At 36.8% G+C, this 23,080-nt stretch overlaps 1 protein-coding gene across 1 annotated transcript in view; it reads left to right on the top strand.

The window, feature by feature from the left end:
- Positions 1-23,080, top strand: part of SRPRB (SRP receptor subunit beta) — a 38,429-nt gene that overhangs the window by 8,190 nt on the left and 7,159 nt on the right. Inside the window, exons 5-6 of the mRNA XM_067033775.1 lie at positions 6,291-6,427; positions 13,897-13,951. Coding sequence (XP_066889876.1) covers positions 6,291-6,427; positions 13,897-13,951 — 192 coding nt within the window. The remainder of the gene's footprint in view (positions 1-6,290; positions 6,428-13,896; positions 13,952-23,080) is intronic.

The following is a 23,080-nucleotide window of genomic DNA, read 5'->3' as shown; positions in this document are numbered from 1 at the left end:
TATTGTGGGATGCTAATGTAAATGGTGTTGTGTTTTTAATATCAAATTCCATTTGTTCATTCCTGATATTTGGGTAAGCAATTCACTTGTGTATCAACCTTGTATCCTGCAACTCTGCTATAATTGCTTATTAGTTCCTGAGCTTTTTGGTTGATCTTTTCAGATCGTCTACAGTCATTTCATGTGCGAATACAGACATTTTTATTTCTTCCTTCCTAATCTATATACCTTTAATTTCCTTTTGTTGTCCTAACGCATTAGCTTGAAATTACAGTACAATGTTGCAAAAGCAATGGTGAGATGGGACATCCTTGCTGTGTTCCTGGTCTTAGCAGGAAATCTTTGATTTTTTTCACCATTAAGTATGATGTTAGCCATATGATTTTTGTAGATATTCTTTATCAAGTTGAGGAAGTTCCCCTCTATTCTTAGTTTACTAGGAGTTTTTATCATGAATGGTTGTTTGATTTTGTCAAATGCTTTTTTTGGATCTATTGATACGATTGTGTGATTTTTCTTTTTTAGTTTATACATCAATGAAATGATTATGTTCATTGATGTTTGAACGTTGAACCAGCCTTTCATACCACTTGGTTGTTGTGATATTGTGATTTATAATGAGAAATGCATATTTGGTCTTCATCCCTGCTTCTGGCACAGAGCTCATAAAACCCTTATAATTTCCTAAGTGATGAGAGTAATAAAGGTGTCTTTTGTTATGTTTTTGAGGTGAGTTTTGGAAAGCACCTAAGGATGGGGGCTGGGTGCCAGGAGAACCAACCATATGATTAGAGAGTTGGAACTTTTCATTCCCATTCAGGGAAGGGAGAGGAGAGAGGCTGGAGGTTGAATCAATCACCAGCGGTCAATTGTTCAGTCAATCACGCCTATATAATTATGCCTCCATAAAACCCCAAAAGGATGAGGTTCATAGGGCTTCCAGGTTGGGGAACCAGAATGCTTCCACATGCCACCCTGCAGGGCCCAAACTCCACGGGGACAGAAACTCCTTTGTTCAGGACCTCACCATACGTATCCCTTCATCTGGCTGTTGATTCATATCCTTTAATATCTTTTGCAATAAACTGATAATTTAGTGAGTTAAATGAGTTTCCTGAGTTCTGTGAGCTGCTCTCACAAATTAATTGAATCCAAGAAGGAGGGGTCATGGGAACCTCTGATTTATAGCCAGTCAGTCAGAAGTACAGTTAACAACCTGGACTTCTGCCTGGTGTCTGAGGTCCCTGCTACCACATTAATCAAACTGAAGGAAGGAGTTGTGAGACCTTTGAGTCTGTGGCCTGTTGGTCAGAAGCACAGGTAACAATCTGGGATTGTAACTGGCATCTGAAGTGGAGGGCAGTCTTGTGGCACTGAGCCCTTAACCTGCGAAATCTGATGCTTTCTCCAAGTAGATAGTGTCAGAATTGAGTTGAATTATAGGGCACCCAGCTGGTGTCAGGATTGCTTGGTGGTGGGGGAAACCCCCACCCCCCACATAGGAATTGGGTCCAATCATGGTGTATAATTCTTTTCATACATTGTTGGATTTGATTTGCCAGTATTTTCTTGAGGATTTTTACATCAGTGTTCATGAGATATTTATCTGTAGTTTTCTTGTAATGTCTTGGTTTGTGTTTTAAAGTAATGCTGGCCTCATAGAATGAGTAAGAAAATATTCCCTCTGTTTCTGTTGTTTGAAAGGAATTATAGAGAATTTTTATATTTTCTTCCTTAAATTTTTTTAAATTGAATATATTTGACATATAACATTATATAAATGTCCTTAAACATTTGATAGAATTCACCAGTGATCCACCTGTGCCTAGTGCTCTCTGTTTTGGAAGGTTTTTAATTATTGATTCAGTTTCTTTAATAGATCAGGGCTCTTCAGATTGTCCGTTTCTTATGTTAGTTTTGGCAGATTGCGTCTTTCAAGGAATTGGACCATTTCATCTAGGTTATTACATTTTGGGGCATAGAGTTATGTACAGTATCCCTTGATTGTCCTTTTAACGTCCATGAATCTATAGTGATATCCCCTTTCATTTCTGATATTTGTAATTTGTGTCCTTTCTTTTTCTTAGTTAGACTGGCTAGAAGTTTATAAATTTTATTGATCTTTTCAAAAACCAGTTTTTGGTTTTGTTGATGTTCTCCATTGATTTCCTGTTTTCTATTTTGTTGATTTCTGCTCTTTCATTATTTCTTGCATTTACTTTAGATTTAAATTACCCTGATTTTTCTAGCTTCCTGAGGTGGAAGCTTAGGTGATTGATTTTAGGTCTTTCTTCTTTTCTAATAAATGCATTCAGTGCTATAAACTTCACAGGGTATAGAATTCTAGGTTTGGGGAATTCTTCTCTCAACACCTTAAATATTTCACTTGACTCTCTTCTTACGTGCATGGTGTCTTGAGAAGTTGGATATAATTCTTATATTGCTCCTCTGTAAGTAAGGTCTTTTTCCTTCTGGCTTATTGTGGGATTTTTTCTTTATCTTTGATTTTCTATAGTTAAAAATGATATGGCTAGGTATAGTTCTTTTAGCATTAATCCTGCTTGGTATTTTCTGAGCTTCCTGTGGTTTCTGTGGATCTGTGGTTTGGTGTCTGACATTAATTTGGGGAAATTTTCAGTCATTATTGTTTAAATATTTCTTTTTTTCTCTCTTTCCTCTCCTTCTGGAATTCCCATTACATATATGTTACACCTTTTGTAGTTGTCCTGCAGTTCTCAGATATTCTGTTATGTTTTTTTCAGTCTTTGTTCTCTTTGCTTTTCAGTTTTGGAGGCTTCTATTGAGATATCTCAAGCCAGAGATTCTTTCCTTCAGTCATGTCCAGTCTACTAATAATTCCATCAAAGGCTTTCTCCATTTCTGTTAGGTTATTTTTGATCTGTAGCTTTCTTTTTAGTTATTTCTTAGAACTTCCATCTCTCTCCTTACATTGCCCATCTGTTTTTGCATGTTGTCTACTTTATCTTTTAGAGCCCTTAGCACCACAGTCACAGTTGTTTTAAATTCTTGGTCTGATCATTCCAACACCTCTTCCATATCTGAGTCTAGTTCTGTTGCTTGCCCCTTCTCTTCAAACTCTTTTTTACTTTTTAGTATGTCTTGTAATTTTTTCTTGATAGCCAGACACAATATACTGGATAAGAACTGCCCTTAGTAAAGTGGTGAAGTGTGAGGGGAAGAGAAGTGTCCTGTGATTAGGTCTCAGTCTTAGTGAACCTGTGTCTCTGGAATGTGAGCTTCATACTTGATTCTCAGCTGATTCCTCAGTAAGTTGTATTTTTCTGTATATATGTGTTGTTCTCTCCAATTTGGGGGACAGTGATTTGCTGTATAACTTCACTTCTCTGATGAATCTAAGTGCTGTTGATTTTTCAGTCTGGTTGGCTTTTTACTTGTTAGAATGCAGTGGTGACTTCTAGCTTCTTTCATGCTGGACTGGAAACTAGGAGTTGTGTGACTTTTTTATTCCTCAAACAATTGATAGAAATCTAGAACTGGCAAATTTTGCTATAATTGGGTTTTAATTTCTAATTAAAATTTTTTTTTCCACTTTCAATTATAAATTTTTTACAATGCACAGTGTAATTACTCTTTGATCCAAGCATTTTGGGTAGCTAAAACGTTCAAAGTATGTAAGATACAAATGAACTCAAATCATAATCACAATAAATGCAAATTCAAAAGACATTTACTACAGTGGACCCTTGAACAGCATGGGTTTGAACTCTGTGGGTCCGCTTATAGGAGGAATTTTTTCATTTAATATGTACTGCACAATCTGTGGTTGGTTGAATCCGGCAATGCGAAACCTCAGATACAGAGGGCCGAACGTGAAGTTATACGCAGATTTTTTACTGGAGGGTCAGGCCTCCAATCCCCACATTGTTCAAGGGTCAACTTACAGTATATTGATCTGAGACTTCTTGTTTTTTAATCCTACCTTTTTTGGTTAATCAAGTTTCCCTAATCTCATTTTTCTCCCTCTGCTGGTTTGAAAGTATGCTATTTTTTCTTTTTTCATTATTACCCTCTACTCTTTTTTTTTTTTAAACTTTGATTACTTAACAAAAGTTTAAAATCAATAATACTAGTTTTCTTTCACTTGAACTTAAAATACCTTACTTTGACCTTCCTCACATCTTCCTTTCATTTTATTTCTCTTTCTTCTTTTTTAACACCCAACAGTTACTAATTGTTTTCTCCATCATTCAGTGATCACCTAGAATTACAAGGATGTTTATGGATTTCTTTTTTCTCCATCGCTTCTTGTCTCTTACTCTTTCCTTTTGATTCAGTTTTCTTTCATGTATATCTTTTGGATATGTTTCCAGAAATGGTGAATAAGAGATAAAAGTTTCTCATCTTTTGTTCATTTGAAACTTTTTTCATTGGCCTTCATTTTTGAATAACTATTTTGGCCGAGTATAAAATCCTGAGTGGCAGTTATTTCTGTTTTCACATTGAAGGCATTACTCCTGACTTTAGATATCTGTTGTTGTAGATAAGAAAACAGTACTCAATCTAATTGTCATTTCATGGTATAGAATCTATGTTTTTTAATCCTGTATTCAGGGGTAGATTATCCTTTAGGGGTGATTTAGCTTTATCATGTTTGGGATTCAAGTGTACTATTTCAGTTGAAAGATTTGTATCTTCAGTTCTGGAAAATTCTCAACAATATCTTTTTAGGTACTTCTATTTCCAAATTCTCACTTTCACCTCCTGGAACTCTTATTAACATCATTGAACCTTATCATTTCTGCTCTTCTTGTCTCTTCTCTGTCATATCTTCCAAGTCTTTTTACCTTGCGTATAGTTGATATTTTCATCTTTATTTTGTGGTTTATTATATCCTTTTCAGCTGTAGTATTCTCTGCTTAACTTTTCGATTGGGTTGTTACTAATTTTGTTCTTTACTTGTAAAAACATATTTGTCAAAATCAGCCTTTTTTTTAGTACTATCTTTATTCTTTTATTATGGTGTCTATTATCCTTTTAAATAATTTAAAATATTTTACTGATTGCTTTATTATTTTTAGTTTTGAGTGCTGATTAATCTGTCTTTGTGGTTCTCCCTCATAATGGTTTATTTACTGTGCTTTGTAATGTTGATCCAGAACCCCTGTTCAAGAGGATTAGATTTTGCTGTTGATGTTGTGGTTGCTGTTTTTTTTTTTTTTTTTTTTTTTAATTGCTTTAGGTTATGAAAGCCTCTCCAGAATGGGTTCATATTTCCTTTTGTTGGGGGCCATAGGAGTTCATTGAGTCTGGCCCAATTTTTATATATCTTCCTGCTTGGGGATCTTACACCATGAGATACTGTAAGTTCATACCCTGTTTCTGTGTGTGGCACAGGAGGCCTGGTGATTCAATTCTTCTTGGATTATTTTACCACACACGCTGTCCGTTAGACTGCTTTGAAGTACTAGGCTTTGCACAGTGTTCAGTTCCAGCTTTCCAACTCCATGTTGGCTGTTGCACATCTCCTGGGCTTTCAAACCCTCGTTCCTAAAGCCTATTATCTTCTGTTTTCCTGGACGGCTTTGCTTTAGCTTTGATACCTCTTTATTTCTGGCTCATGAGGATTCTCACTGTTGCTGCCTTAGACTGGGCCCTACCTGGCCGCTCTGCTTCTAGTTTGATTATCCTCTTAGTTGTATCTGTCTTTCATTTAGTCACTAATATTCTTTGTAAGACAGAAAAGCATAAACTTTTTAGGTCAGTGTGTCGCACCCCTTTGCCGTCTGACCTGGTTTTCCTTCATTTCCCCACCTACCTGTGTATTAGCTTACCTTGAGTTCTCCAAGCCATGTTGTTCCACCAGTTTATGCCCTGCACATACTACTTTCCAGACAGTCTTTGCCACAGTAGTATTTTGTCTGGCTAAAATTCTCTCAACTATTACATTCTCCTCTAAGTCTTCTTGACCTGGTTTCATGTAAATTATCTTCCTCTTTGTTTCTGTTATAGCAGGTACAAGGTCTGTCCTAGTGTCTTATCACATGGTTTTGTATATGACAATTTCCTGGACTTGAGGGGAGGCATCATTTTCTATTGTCTTTTTAGATACAGTCATTGATACGTAGTAGCACTAAGTAGTCCTTTGTTAAGTATTTGTGTTGTGTGATTACTTGTGCAGACACCTGTATGTGAGTTTGTTTTATTTTATTCATTAGGATTGAATTGGGCAAAATTAAGTATATTGTTTTTCAATATAATGCTGCAGTATTGCATGCTCACATGGCAGTTTTTTTTTTTTCCCCCTCCAGGGCTGTTGTGTTTGTTGTGGATAGTGCAGCCTTCCAGCGAGAGGTGAAAGATGTGGCAGAGTTTCTGTATCAAGTCCTCCTTGACAGTATTGGTCTGAAGAACACACCATCATTCTTAATCGCTTGCAATAAGCAAGGTACTATCATGTTTTATGGCAATAATAGTTGAGATTTTTCTGGGATTGCTACTAAGAATTAATACAGTTATCTACCATTATTATTACTGAGGATGAGAGACAATTGCTAATGAACTATAAATTAAGGATTTTAAATCTTAAAATTTATTTATACTCCAGCATTTTCATTAGTCTCCCTTACCAGGCTGTTCTAAGGAGTGACAAAGGAGTGATTATTATCATTTATTCTTTAATACAGTGTTTTATTTTTAATCGTAAATCATTTTAATTTACCAAGTTAAGTTCATCAGATCAGCAATATGTCATATCAGATACATGGTTGAGGAAGGACAGGATGGAGTCTCTCCTTTTAAACAAGTTTGCCATCTAGCACATTTCATCAAGGAGAGTTTGCAGAAGTGTTTTCCTTTAACCTCATAAGAATGAAAACCATTTTAGTCTCAGTCAGTAAAACTAGGCTTCAGTTTTATTACCTTTAAAATCAGATTAGGAGTGATGTCAGCATCATGAGGTGTGAGACACCTTCTTTGTCCTCCCCCTTCATTCTACAACTAGTAAAACATCCAAAACTCAACAAAGGTTCCTCTGCCCAACACACTAGGATGCTGGAGAAATCCAGAAGTCTACTTCTGAAGGTGGGTGGACTAGAACACATAGAGGGGGTAGAACTGGGGGAACAGTGGAAGAATGTCTGCAATCTTAGCCTCTGGCCACAGTGGCTGAGCCTGAAGCCCCAGAGAACCCTGTAGCAACAGGGAAGACAGCACACATGGCTCCAGCCTCCTCGCTGCAGTAGCTCCTTTGGCCACAGGGAACCCCGCAGCAGCAGTGGTGGTGGGGCCTGTGACCCCAGTCCCCTGGCTCATGGGAGTGCTGCACACAAACCCGACAACCCCAGATGTGGCAAAGGTGCCCATAACTCTGTCTCCTTCATTTTTCTCCACACCCCCCTCCAGCAGCAGAGCTCAAGCAGTGACAGTGAGGGTACCGGTGACACATCTGGCAGAGGTAGTAGAGGGTGGAAAGTGCCAATTCTCAAATATAGTCAGAGGCAGCTCAGGTAAGAAAAGCCCAGAACCTGTGCTATAGCAAGAAAAAGAAAAGAAAGGCCTCTATTTTCCAACTTGTTGAACTGTAAGAATCAAGGAGAAAAAAAAAAGCTTTACCTACATAAGAAAGGTATTTGCTACTTCAAATGCACTGGCAGAGGAACAGTTTGTCAAGTACCATGTAAAACCACAGTACACAGTGTAACAAAAAGAAAATGACAGTTCTCCAGCAGCCAAACTTAAGTCATGGAAGATTGTAATCTAACTGATAGAGAATTCAAAATAGCTGTTATGAAGAAACTAAACAAGCTACAAGAGAACTCAGGAGGGCAGTTCAGTGAGCTCAGGAATAAAATTAATGAACAGAAGAAATACTTTACCAAAGATATTAAAAGTCTAAAAGAGAACCAAACAGAAGTTCTGGAGCTGAAGATGTCAATAAATGAGATGAAGAATGCATTCGAAAGCACTGGAAATAGAGCAGACCATATGGAAGAGAGAATTAGTGAGCTTGAAGATAGAGATCTAAAAATGATTCAAGTAGGAGTGCAGAGAGAACTAAGATTTTTTTAAAAATAAAATTTTATGAGAACTATCCAACTTCATTATCCTTCATAAAGATAATGGTTATCCAAGAGGGAGAAGGGAGCAGAGAGTTTATTTAAAGAAATAATAGCTGAGAATTTCACAAACCCAGGGAAGGAACTGGATATACAAGTCCATAAAGTTAAGAGAACACTTAATTATCTAAATGCTAAAAGACATTCTCCAGGACACATTATGTTAAAATTGTCAAAATTCAATGATAAAGAATTTTAAAGGCATCCGGAGGAAAAAAGACAGCCTACAAAGGAACCCCTATTAAGCTTTCAGCAGATTTCTCAGCAGAAACTGTATAGGCCAGGAGAGGATGGGATGACCTACTCAAAATATTATAAGACAAAAACTCTGCCAAGAATCCTTCCAGCAAACTTATCCTTGAGATACAAGGGAGAAATAAAGACTTTCCCAGACAAAAGCTGAGGGAGTTCATTACCAGTAGACCTGCCTTACAAGAAATGTTGGAAGGAGCTCTCCTACCTGAAACAAAGAGGCAGAAGTACACAAAACTTTGAGTAAGGTGATAAATAGAATCAGAAAATTGCAACTTTACATCAGAATAGGTTGTTAAACAATTATAAAGTTTAAAGGGGAAAAAGCAATAAAAATAATTATAGCTACTGCAGTTTGGTAATGAACTCACAATATAAAAAGGGATAATTTGAGATGACAAAAATGTGAAAGGGGAAGAGGAAAAGTACAGAACCCATATAATGGCAAATGAAGATAAGATCCTATCAGCAGAAAAAGGACTATTTTATCTATGAGATGTCTTATACAAACCTGATGGTAACCACAAAATGTAAGTCTAGAGCAGAGACATGAAACTAGAAGGAAACTAGTAAACCACCACCTAAGATGTCAGGCAGAAACAATGGAGATATAGAGCAACCAGAAAACAAAAGATAAAATGGCAGTACTAGTCCTTATTTATCAATAATCACCCTAAATATAAGTGGATTGAATTCACCAATCAGAAGACACAGAGTGGCTGGGTGTATTAAAAAATAAGACCAACTATGTTCTGCCTTCCAGAGACTCAGCTCTAAAGACAAACATAGGCTCAAAGTGAAGGGATGGAAAATGATACTCCAAGCAGATGGCAGCCAAAAGAAAGCAGGTGTAGCCATCTCAGATCAGATCAAATAGACTTCAAGCCAAACAAGAGAACAAGATGGACTTATACAATGATAAAGGGGACAATCCATCAAGAAGATGTAACATTTATTAATATATAAGCATCTAACAAGGAGTACTAAAACATGAAAGGAATTATTAACAGACGTAAATGAAGAAATTGACAGCAACAATAGTAGGGGAGTTTAACATCCCACTTACATCAATGAATTGATTATCTATACAGAACGTTAACAAGGAACCATTGGCCTTAAATGAAGCATTACATCAGGTGGAATATATACACATACACACATACATACATACATATATACATATATATAAATAAAACATTCCATCCCAAAGCAGCAGAATACACATTCTTCTCAAGTGCACATAAAACATTCTCAAGGATAGACCATATGCTGGGACACAGAACAAGTTCAATAAATTTAAGACTGAAATCATATCGAGCATCTTTTCCTACCATAAAGATTTGAAACTAGAAATCAACTACAAGAAGAAAGCTGAAAAAATCACAAATATGTGGAGACTAAACAACATGCTACTGAACAACTATTAGGTCAGTGAGGAGGAAAGGAGGAAATAAAAATACCTGAAGATAAATGAAAATATAGCATACCAGATCAATAGGATGCATCGAAAGCAGTACAAGTTTATAGCAATACTTGCCTACCTCAAGAAACAAGAAAAATCTCCAATAGTCCTTACACCTAAAGGAACTAGAAAAAGAACAAACTATGCCCAAAGTCAGTAGAAGGAAGGAAATACTAAAAGCCAGCAGAAATAAATGAAATAGAGACTAAAAAGGTAGTACAAAAGATCAGTGAAACTAAGAGCTTGTTCTTTGAAAAGATAGACAAAATCGACAAACCTCTAGCTAGACTAATGAAAAAAGAGGAGGCTCAGATAAATAAAATCAGAAATGAAAGAGGAGAAATTACAGCAGATCCCACAGAAATACAAAAGGTTATAAGAGAATACTGTGAATAACTACACCAACAAATTGGACAGCCTAGAAGAAATGAATACATTCTTAACAATCAAACAACCTTCCAAGACTGAATCTTGAAGAAATAGAAAATCTGAATAGACTGATCATTAGTAAGGAGATTAAAACAGTAATCAAAAGCCTTCCAAAAAAAACAAAAGTCCAGGACCAGACAGCTTCACTGGTAGATTCTTCTAAATGTTCAAAGAAGATTTAATACCCATTCTTCTTTAACTCTTCCAAAAAATTTGAAGAGGAGGGAATACTTCCTAACTCATTGTATGAGGTCAGCATTACCCTGATATCAAAGCCAGACAAGGATAACACACAAAAACATTACAAGCCAGTATCTCTGATAAACAGATGCAGAAATCTTCAACAAGATATTAGCAAACCAAATAGAATAATACATTAAAAGGATCATACACTGTGATCAAGGGGGATTTGTTTCAGGGTTGCAAGGATGATTCAACATCTGCAAGTCAATCAACATGATAAAACATTTTAAAAGTCATGATCATCTCAATAAATGCAGAAAAAGCATTTGACAATTCAACATCCACTTATGATAAAGACAATAAAATGGGTATAGAAAGAATGTATCTCAACATAATAAAGGCTATGCATGTCAAACCCACAGCTGACATACTCAACTGTGAAAAACTGAAAGCTATCCCTCTAAGATCAGGAACAAGACAAGGATGCCCACTCTTGCCACTCTCATTCAACATACCTAAAGACTCCACCAAAAACCTGTTAGAAATAATAAATGAATATAGTAAAGTTGCAGGGTGCAAAATCAATATCCAAAAATCTGTTGTGTTTCTGTACACCAACAACAAACAAGCAGAAAGAAATTAAGAAAACAGTCTCATTTAAAATTGCAGCAAAAATAATAAAATACCCAGGAATAAATTTAACCAAAGATGGGAATTCCCTGGCAGTCCTGTGGTTAGGACTCCACACTTTCACTGCTGAGGGTGCGGGTTCAGTCCCTGGTCAGGGAACTAAGATCCCACAATACAGTAAAAACTATAAAAGACTGTTGAGAGAAACGGAAGACACAAAGAAATGGCAAGATATTTCATGCTCATAGACTGTAAGAATTAACATTGTTAAAATGTCCATTTTACCTAAAGCAATCTGCAGATTCATTGGAACAATCCCTGTCAAAATCCTAATGACAGTTTTTGCAGAAATGGAACAAAAATTCCTTACATTTGTATGGAACCATGAAAGACTATGAATAGCCAAAGCAAGTCTGAGAAAAAGGAACAAAGCTGGAGGTATCACGTGCCCTGATTTCAAAATATTACTACAAAGCTATAGTAATCAAAACAGCATGGTATTTGGCAGAAAAGCAGACATACAGGTCAATGGAACAGAATTGAGAGCCCAGAAATAAACATATGGACAATTAATTTACAACAAAGGCGCAAAGAACATACAATGGAGAAAGAACAGTCTCTTCAGTAAATGTTTTTGGGAAAACTGTACAGCCACATGCAAAAGAATGAAAGTAGACTATTTTCTTATACCATACACAAAAATTAACTCAAAAATGGATTAAAGACTTGAACAGAAGACCTGAAACCATAAAACTCCTAGAAGAAAACAGAGTTTGGACTTTGACATGGGATTTAGCAATATGTTTTTGGATCTGTCTCCTCAAGCAAGGCAAACAAAAGCAAAACTAAACAGGTGGTACTATATCAAACTAAAAAGCTCTGCACAGCAAAAGAAACCATCAACAAAATGAAAAGACTTCCTCCTGACTGGGAGAAGATATTGTCAAATCATATTATCTGATAAGGGGTTAATATCCAAAATATATGAAGAACCCAAACAACTCAACAACAACAAAAAACCTGATTTTAAAATGGGCAGGTAACCTGAATAGATGTTTTTCCAGAAAAGATATACAAATGGTCAGCGGGCACATATAAAGATGTTCATCACTAGTGAAGATGAACATCATTAACTATTAGGGAAATGCAAATCAAAGCCACAATTAGACATTACCTCACACCCATTAGAGTGACTGTTGTCAAAAGAGAAGAAATAACGTGTGGGCAGGACGTGGAGAAATGGAACCCTTGTGCACTGTTGATGGGAATGTAAATGCAGCCACTGTGGGAAACAGTATGGATAGTCCTCAAAAAATTAAGAATAGAACTACCATGGGATCCAGCTATTCCACTTCTGGGTATTTATCCAAAGATAACGGAAACACTAACTCAGAAAGATATTTGCAGCCACTACCGTATGGTGATGGATGGAAACTAAATTTTTGGTAGTAAGCCCGGTGTAGTGTATACACAAATTGAATCATAATGTTGTACACATGAAACATGTTATAAACCAATGTTACCTCAATAATAAAATAATCTCTCTTTTCTAAAAAACTAAAAATAAGATAGACTAGTTGATCTTTAGTCCTATTTCAGACTTAATATTCTCATTCTGTGAAAAGCTCAATGCATTTCTCAAAGGTGAGCTAGTAGAAACCCTAACAATGACTTATTAGGAATCCTACCTGACCTCTTTATTTCTTCTGTATTTATTTGGCTTCTGCTGGTGCCAAACCAGTGCTTTTTTATTACCAAAGTGCACTTGATGCCGTAACATACCATATTAGTATCAGCTGGAAGTGTTCTTGGTTTAGTTTTATATGACAGGTAGGGTATTTCTATTGGAGTGCAGGGTCTTGTTAAAATCACTAAGCTGGTAGCTTCTCTTCTTGTTACATTGGCTGGACTTATGTATACAATATATGTGTTGATTTCAGATGTCTGTAAGATGTGGAAAACTTCTGTGAAAGAGCTTCTCAATTTTAGGGTCACCAGCTTAATTGTAAGCATTATTGTAATATAAATATTCGTGCAAATATAAAGCTTACTTTGATAATGGAACTACTAGTGATAAAAAGCTCTTTAAGCGGGCTTCCCTGGTGGTGCAGTGGATAAGAATCTGCCTGCCAATGCAGGGGACACAGGTTTGATCCCTGGTTTGGAAAGATCCCACATGCCACGGAGCAACGAAGCCCATGTGCCACAACTACTGAGCTGTGCTCTAGAGCCTGTGAGCCACAACTACTGATGCTCTGTGCCACAACTACTGAAGCCCGTGGCCTAGAGCCCATGCTCTGCAGCAAGAGAAGCCACCGCAATGAGAAGCCCACACCCTGCAGCAAAGAGTAGCCCCCACTTGCCGCAGCTAGAGAAAGCCTGCGTGCAGCAACAAAATCCCAGCACAGCCAAAAATAAATAAATAAAATAAGAATAAAAATAAATTTTTAAAAAAAGCTTTTAAAAAAAATGGTGGGGTTGGTGGGAGGCATAAATTGGGAGTTTGGGATTGACATATACTCATTATTATATTTAAAATAGATAACCAGCAAGGACCTACTGTATAGCACAGGGAACTCTTCTCAATATTCTGTAATAACCTAAATGGGAAAAGAATTTGAAAAAGAATAGATATATGTATATATGTAACTGGATCACTTTGCTGTACACCTGAAACTAACAACATTGTAAATCAACTATAATCCAATGTAACATAAAAATTTATTTTAAATGGTGGGGCAAAGAAACTTACTGGTTTAAATAGGAATTCACCATATGTGCAAGAAGTCTTGGGAAAAGACCCCTTCTGCTTTAAACAACAGCAATGTCTTTATTTCTTTACAGACATTACAATGGCAAAATCAGCAAAGTTAATTCAGCAGCAGCTTGAAAAAGAAATGTAAGTAAGAATAAGTCCTATTGGTTAACTGTATCTCTTAACATTTAGGAAATATGTATATATTGCTTAAGGTCTTTGGTTTTATATGGTTATCACAATTAGCCTGAAGATTGGTGTGAAATATACTTGTTAAATAATAATTGACAACAGAATTAATGGAACTGTAAAAAGTATTAATGGGATGTTTATAGATATTTAAAATTTTTGTGGAAAGAAAATCTCAGGTTTATTGAGACTACCACTCAATTTGTTTTCCCACTGTTTCTAGACCTAGTTTATAGTAGATATGAAAGGATTTTAAAACTAAATTCGAAAGCCATGGAAATTTTTGTTGACAGAACAAGAAAGGAACACTTCAGAAGAATATAAAAATCTATGATACTATTTTGTAGTGTGTTTTTTGTTTTCACGCTATGTGGCGATATCATTTAGCTTGATTTTAGTGTTTAAAAATTTCTGAATTGAGCTGTAGGCTTTTGAATTTTAAGGAATCTAGCATGTCTCTGTGTTCTGCTGATTTGTAAGAGTTAGCTAACAGGTTGCTTACATAGGAGATACAATCAACATTATAATAGAGCAAGTTATGTTTTCTTGTTATGTAAGGATATTTTTAATAAAAGAATCTGATGAGGAAAAATTGTACAAATTCAACTTTTAGTAAATTTTTTCCCATTACCATTTACATTCTCCTTTGCTCATTTAACAAGCACCTATAATTTGTCTAACATATGCCATGACCTGCTCTAGGATGTGGCTATAAGAAGTGTGATGTTGTTCCTATACTCAGGAACTTAGAGTCTAGTAGAATATGGTTTGCTACAGGGGTTGACAAACTCCTGCTGAGGGTCTGCCAGCAAAGAGTGGTTTTGCATTTTTATAAGACAGGTAAGAAAAGAAGAAAAGTAGAAAAATATATGGCAGAGACTAAATATCACCCACAAACCCAAAATATCTAATTTATGGCTCTTTACAGAATAATTTTACCAGCCCTGGTCTATCATTTTCTGTGGCTTGTTTTTTTTTTTTCCAATTGCAAATGATATATTCAATCCCATGTGCTTTAAACTTTTTAATATATAATAGAAGAAAAGTTAGCCATTCAGTCAGATTTATCAAAGACATCATGCCTTCAAATTGAATATCAAAAGAAAAATTTAACCCCTTTAGTGAGGTATAATTCATATGTGAAAGGCTATGCATATTTAATGTATACAACTCAATTTGGGGATAAGCATACACCTGTGAAACCATCATCACATCCAGGCCATAAAAATAATCCATTACATCCCAGAGTTTCTTCCTATGTACTTTATTAATAATTTGTGTGTATATGTATTTCATGAGAACACTTAACATAAGATCTACCCTATTAGCAAATTTTAAGTGTACAGTGAATACTATACTATATAGTAGATCTCTAGCACTTATTTATTTGTGTAACTGAAACTTTATACCCTTTCACCATCATCTCTCCATTTCCCCCTGCCCCCCACCTTGGTGACCACCGTTCTACTCTTTGCTTCCATGTGTTTGACTGTTTTAGATTCCACATATAAGTGTAATTAATCATAATGGTGGTTGTCTTACTCTGTCTATGTTATTTCACTGAGCACAATGTTCTCTAGGTCCATCTCTGTTGTCGCAAATGGCAGGAATTTCTTCTGCAGGGCTAAATAATAGTCCATTGTATATATGTTCCACATTTTCTTTATCTGTTCATCCTTCGATGGACATTTAGGTTGCTTCCATATATTGGTTATTGTTAATAATGCTGCAATGAACATGGAAGGCATATACGTCTCCAAGATCCTGATTTCAATTCCTTTGGATAACTACCCAGAAGTGGAATTGCTGATTCATATGGTAGTAGTTCTGTTTGTAATTTTTTGAGGAATCTCAGTGCTGTTTTCTGTAATGGCTGTACCAATTTAAATACCCACCAACAATATACCAAGGTTCCCTTTTCTCCATATCTTTACCAACACTTTAACTTTTTTTTCTAATGTTAGTAATTGTCAGGTGTGAAGTGACATCCCATTGTGTTTGCATTTCCTTGATGAATAGTGATGTTTAGCATCTTTTCATGTACTTGTTGACTATTCGTATGTCCTCTATGTTTGTTCAGGTCCTTTGCCCATTTTAAAAATTGGATTATTTGGGTTTTTTGTTAACTGGGTTGTATGTTTTTGGACAGATCCAAAAACATATTGCTAAATCCCATATTTTGGATATTAACCCTTATCAGATATATGGTTTGCAAATATTTTCCCCCATTCCATAGGTTATCTTTTCATTTTGTTGATTCTTTCCTTTGCTGTGTACAAGCTTTTTAGTTTGATATAATCATACTTGTTTATGTTTGCTTTGTTATTTGCTTTTGGTCTCATATCTTAAAACTAATTTCCACAACACCAATGTCAGTGAGCAGTTTATTCTTGGATTTTTATGGTTTCAGGTCTTATATTTAAGTCTTTAATCCATTTTGAGTTGATTTTGTGTATGGTATAACATACACAGTTTCATTCTTTTGCATGTAGATATCCAGTTTTCCCAACACCGTTTATTGAAGAGACTATCCTTTTCCTATAGTATACTCTTGTCATCCTTGTTGAAGATTAGTTGACTGTATATGCATGGGTTTGTGCTGGGCTCTCTATTCTATTAGTTTGATCTATATGTCATTTTATAGTACCATATTGTTTTTTGTATTTTTTTAACATCTTTATTGGAGTATAATTGCTTTACAGTGGTGTGTTAGTTTCTGCTTTACAACAAAGTGAATCAGTTATACATATACATGTGTTCCCATATCTCTTCCCTCTTGCGTCTCCCTCCCTCCCACCCTCCCTGTCCGACCCCTCTAGGTAGTCACAAACCACCTAGCTGATCTCCCTGTGCCATGTGGCTGCTTTCCACTAGCTATCCACCCTACATTTGGTAGTGTATCTATGACCATGCCACTCTCTCACTTCGTCACAGCTTACCCTTCCCCCTCCCCATGTACACAAGTCCATGCTCTAGTAGGTCTGTGTTTTATTCCCATCCTACCCCTAGTCTCTTCATGACATTTTTTTTTCTTAGATTCCATATATATGTGTTAGCATATGGTGTTTCTTTTTCTCCTTCTGACTTACTTCACTCTGTATGACAAGCTCCAGGTCCATCCACCTCACTACAAATAACTCAGTTTCATTTCTTTTTATGGCTGATTAATATTTCATTGTATATATGTGCCACATCTTCTTTATCCATTCATCTGTTGATGGACACTTAGGTTGCTTCCATGTTCTGGCTATTGTAAATAGAGCTGCAATGAACATTTTGGTACATGACTCTTTTTGAATTACGGTTTTCTCAGGGTATATGCCCAGTAGTGGGATTGCTGGGTCGTATGGTAGTTCTATTTATAGTTTTTTAAGGAATCTCCATACTGTTCTCCATAGTGACTGTATCAATTTACATTCCCACCAGCAGTGCAAGAGTGTTCCCTTTTCTCCACACCCTCTCCAGCATTTATTGTTTCTAGAGTTTTTGATGATGGCCATTCTGACTGGTGTGAGATGATATCTCATTGTAATTTTGACTTGCATTTCTCTAATGATTAATGATGTTGAGCATTCTTTCATGTGTTTGTTGGCAATCTGTATATCTTCTTTGGAGAAATGTCTATTTAGGTCTTCTGCCCATTTTTGGATTGGGTTGTTTGTTTTTTTGTTATTGAGCTGCATGAGTTGCTTATAAATTTTGGAGATTAATCATTTGTCAGTTGCTTCATTTGCAACTATTTTCTTCCATTCTGAGGGTTGTCTTTTGGTCTTGTTTATGGTATCCTTTGCTGTGCAAAAACTTTGAAGTTTCATTAGGTCCCATTTGTTTATTTTTGTTTTTATTTCCATTTCTCTAGGAGGTGGGTCAGAAGGATCTTGCTGTGATTTATGTCATAGAGTGTTCTACCTATGTTTTCCTCTAAGAGTTTTATAGTGTCTGGTCTTATATTTAGGTCTGTAACCCATTTTGAGTTTATTTTTGTGTATGGTGTTAGGGAGTGTTCTAATCTCAGATGTTTACATGTACCTGTCCAGTTTTCCCAGCACCACTTATTGAAGAGGCTGTCTTTTCTCCACTCTATATTCTTGCCTCCTTTATCAAAGATAAGGTGACCATATGTGTGTGGGTTTATCTCTGGGCTATCTATCCTGTTCCATTGATCTATATTTCTGTTTTTGTGCCAGTACCATATTGTCTTGATTACTGTAGCTTTGTAGTATAGTCTGAAGTCAGGGAGCCTGATTCCTCCAGCTCCATTTTTCGTTCTCAAGATTGATTTGGCTATTAGGGGTCTTTTGTATTTCCATACAAATTGTGAAACTTTTTGTTCTAGTTCTGTGAAAAATGCCACTGGTAGTTTGATAGGAATTGCATTGAATCTGCAGATTGCTTTGGGTAGTAGACTAATTTTCACAATGTTGATTCTTCCAATCCAAGAACATGGTATATCTCTCCATCTATTTGTATCATCTTTAACTTCTTTCATCAGTGTCCTGTAATTTTCTGCATACAGGTCTTTTGTCTCCTTAGGTAGCTTTATTCCTAGATATTTTATTCTTTTTGTTGCAATGGTAAATGGGAGTTTTTTCTTAATTTCCCTCTCAGATTTTTCATCATTAGTGTATAAGAATGCCAGAGATTTCTGTGCATTAATTTTGTATTCTGGTACATTACCAAATTCATTGTTTAGCTCTAGTAGTTTTCTGGTAGCATCTTTAGTATTCTCTATGTATAGTATCATGTCATCTGCAAAGTGACAGCTTTACTTATTATTTTCTGATTTGGATTCCTTTTATTTTATTTTTTCTCTGATTTCTGTGGCTAGAACTTCCAAAACTATGTTGAATAAGAGTGGTGAGAGTGGGCAACCTTGTCTTGTTCCCGATCTTAGTGGAAATGGTTTCAGTTTTTCACCATTGAGGACGATGTTGGCTGTGTGTTTGTCATATATGGCCTTTATTATGTTGAGGAAAGTCTCCTCTGTGCCTACTTTCTGCAGGGTTTTTATCATAAATGGGTGTTGAATTTTGTCAAAAGCTTTCTCTGTACCTACTGAGATGATCATATGGTTTTTCTCCTTCAGTTTGTTAATATGGTGTATCACGTTGATTGATTTGCATATATTGAAGAATCCTTGCATTCCTGGAATAAACCCCACTTGATCATGGTGTATGATCCTTTTAATGTGCTGTTGGTTTCTGTTTGCTGGTATTTTGTTGAGGATTTTTGCATCTGTGTTCATCAGTGATATTGGCCTGTAGTTTTCTTTCTTTGTGACATCTTTGGTTTTGGTATCAGGGTGATGGTGGCCTCATAGAATGAGTTTGGGAGTGTTCCTCCGTCTGCTGTCTTTTGGAAGAGTTTGCGAAGGTTAGGTGTTAGCTCTTCTCTAAATGTTTGATAGAATTCACCTGTGAAGCCATCTGGTCCTGGGCTTTTGTTTGTTGGAAGATTTTGAATCACAGTTTCAATTTCAGTGCTTGTGATTGATCTGTTCATATTTTCTATTTCTTCCTGGTTCAGTCTCGTCAGCTTGTGCATTTCTAAGAATTTGTCCATTTTTTCCACGTTGTCCATTTTATTGGCATACAGTTGCTTGTAGTAATCTCTCATGATCCTTTCTATTTCTGTAGTGTCAGTTGTTATGTCTCCTTTTTCATTTCTAATTCTGTTGATCTGAGTCTTCTCCCTTTTTTTTATTGATGAGTCTGGCTAATGGTTTATCAATTTTGTTTATCTTCTCAAAGAACCAGCTTTTAGTTTTATTGCTCTTTGGTATCATTTCCTTAATTTCTTTTTCATTTATTTCTGAGCTGATCTTTATGATTTCTTTCCTTCTGCTAAATTTGGGGGGTTTTTTGTTCTTTCTCTGATTGCTTTAGGTGCAAGGTTAGGTTGTTTATTTGAGATGTTTCCTGCTTTTTAAGGTAGGATTGTATTGCTATAAACTTCCCTCTTAGAACTGCTTTTGCTGCATTCCATAGGTTTTGGGTTGTCGTGTCTCCATTGTCATTTGTTTGTAGGTGTTTTTTGATTTCCTCTTTGATTTCTTCAGTGATCACTTCGTTATTAAGTAGTGTATTGTTTAGCCTCCATGTGTTTGTATTTTTTACAGATCTTTTCCTGTAATTGATATCTAGTCTCCTAGCATTGTGGTAAGAAAAGATACTTGATACGATTTCAATTTTCTTAAATTTGCCAAGGCTAGATTTGTGACCCAAGATATGATCTATCCTGGAGAATGTTCCATGAGCACTTGAGAAAAATGTGTATTCTGTTGTTTTTGGATGGAATGTCCTATAAATATCAATTAAGTCCATCTTGTGTAATGTATCATTTAAAGCTTGTGTTTCCTTATTTATTTTCATCTTGGATGATCTGTCCATTGGTGAAAGTGGGGTGTTAAAGTCCCCTACTATGATTGTGTTACTGTCGATTTCCCCTTTTATGGCTGTTAGTATTTGCCTTATGTATTGAGGTGCTCCTATGTTGCGTGTGTAAATATTTACACTTATATCTTCTTCATGGATCGATTCCTTGATCATTATGTAGTGTCCTTCTTTGTCTCTTATAATAGTCTTTATTTTAAAGTCTATTTTGTCTGATATGAGAATTGCTACTCCAGCTTTCTTCTGATTTCCATTTGCATGGAATATCTTTTTCCATCCCCTCACTTTCACTCTGTATGTGTCCCTAAGTCTGAAGTGGGTCTCTTGTAGACAGCATATATATGGGTCTTGTTTTTGTATCCGTTCAGCCAGTCTGTGTCTTTTGGTGGGAGCATTTAATCCATTCACATTTAAGGTAATTATCGATATGTATGTTCCTATTACCATGTACTTAATTGTTTCGAGTTTGTTCTTGTAGGTGTTTTCCTTCTCTTGTGTTTCTTGCCTAGAGAAGTTCCTTTAGCATTTGTGCTAAAGCTGGTTTGGTGGTGCTGAACTCTCTCAGCTTTTGCTTGTCTGTAAAGGTTTTAATTTCTCCATCAAATCTGAGTGAGATCCTTGCTGGGTAGAGTAATCTTGGTTGTAGGTTTTTTTCCTTCATCACTTTAAATATGTCCTGCCACTCCCTTCTGGCTTGTAGAGTTTCTGCTGAAAGATCAGCTGTTAACCTTATGGGGATTCCCTTGTGTGTTATTTGATGTTTTTCCCTTGCTGCTTTTAATATGTTTTCTTTGTATTTAATTTTTGATAGTTTGATTAATATGTTTCTTGGCATGTTTCTCCTTGGATTTATCCTGTATGGGACTGTCTGTGCTTCCTGGACTTGATTAACTAGTTCCTTTCCCATATTAGGGAAGTTTTCAACTATAATCTCTTCAAATATTTTCTCAGTCCCTTTCTTTTTCTCTTCTTCTTTTGGGACCCCTATATTTCGAATGTTGGTGCATTTAGTGTTGTCCCAGAAGTCTCCGAGACTGTCCTCAGTTCTTTTCATTCTTTTTTCTTTATTGTGCTCTGCAGTAGTTATTTCCACTATTTTATCTTCCAGGTCACTTATCCATTCTTCTGCCTCAGTTATTCTGCTGTTGATCCCATCTATGTTATTTTTAATTTCATTTATTGTGTTGTTCATCATTGCTTGCTTCCTCTTTAGTCCTTCTTGGTGCTTGTTAAATGTTTCTTGCATTTTGTCTATTCTATTTCCAAGATTTTGGATCATCTTTACTATCATTATTCTGAATTCTTTTTCAGGTAGACTGCCTATTTCCTCTCCATTTGTTAGGTCTGGTGGGTTTTTACCTTGGTCCTTCATCTGCTGTGTGTTTTACTGTCTTTTCATTTTGTTTATCTTACTGTTTGGGGTCTCCTTTTTGCAAGCTGCAGGTTCGTAGTTCCTGTTGTTTTTGGTGTCTGTCCCCAGTGGCTAAGGTTGGTTCAGTGGGTTGAATAGGTTTCCTGGTTGAGGGGAGTAGTGCCTGTGTTCTGGTGGATGAGGCTGGATCTTGTCTTTCTGGTGGGCAGGTAGATGTCTGGTGGTGTGTTTTGGGGTGTCTGTAGCCTTATTATGATTTTAGGCAGCCTGTCTGCTAATGGATGGGGCTGTGGTCCTGTCTTGCTAGTTGTTGGGCATAGGGTGTCCAGCACTCTAGCTTGCTGGTCGTTGATTGAAGCTGGGTCTCAGTGTTGAAATGGAGATTTCTGGGAGATTTTCGCCCTTTGATATTACTTGGAGCTGGGAGGTCTCTTGTGGATCAGTGTCCTGAAGTTGGTTCTCCCACCTCAGAGACACAGCCCTGGCGCCTGGCCGGAGCACCAAGAGCCTTTCATCCACATGGCTCAGAATAAAAGGGAGAAAAAATAGGAAAGGAAGGAAGAAAGGAAGAAAGGGAGGAAGAAAGGAAGAAAGAAAGAAAGGAATGAAGGAAGAAAAGATAAAGTAGGATGAAATAAAGTTATTAAAATAAAAATAAGTATTAACAAGGAAAATTTTTTAAAGTAAAACAGAAAAAGGGATAGTCAGAACCCTAGGACAAATGTTGAAAGCAAAGCTATACAGATAAAATCTCACACAGAAGCACACCCATGCACACTCACAAAAAGAGAAAAAGGGGAAAAAATAATATATCTTGCTCCCAAAGTCCATCTCCTCAACTTGGGATGATTCACTGTCTATTCGGGTATTCCACAGATGCAGGGCACTTCAAGTTGATTGTGGAACTTTAATCCGCTGCTTCTTAGGCTGCTGGGAGAGACCTCCCCCTCTCATCTTTGTTCGCACAGCTCCTTGGGTTCAGCTTTGGACTTGGCCCCGCCTCTGCGTGTAGGTCACCCAAGGGCGTCTTCTCTTCGCTCAGACAGGACGGGGTTAAAGGAGCAGTTGATTCGGGGGCTCTGGCTCACTCAGGCCTGGGAGAGGGAGCGGCATGGATGCGGTGCGAGCCTGCGGCTGAAGAGGCTGGCGTGATGTTGCATCAGCCTGAGGCGCACCGTGGGCTCTCCCGGGGAAGCTGTCCCTGGATCCCGGGACCGCAGCAGCGGTGGGCTGCACAGGCTTCTGGGAGGGGAGGTGTGGAGAGTGACCTGCGCTCGCACACAGGCTTCTTGGTGGTGGCAGCAGCAGCCTTAGCATCTC

The sequence above is a fragment of the Kogia breviceps genome, chromosome 5, assembly GCF_026419965.1.
Source record: "Kogia breviceps isolate mKogBre1 chromosome 5, mKogBre1 haplotype 1, whole genome shotgun sequence".
Classification (NCBI taxonomy): Eukaryota; Metazoa; Chordata; class Mammalia; order Artiodactyla; family Physeteridae; genus Kogia; species Kogia breviceps.
Note: the sequence above shows the minus strand (reverse complement) of the source record. Positions and strands in the feature narration are given on the sequence as shown.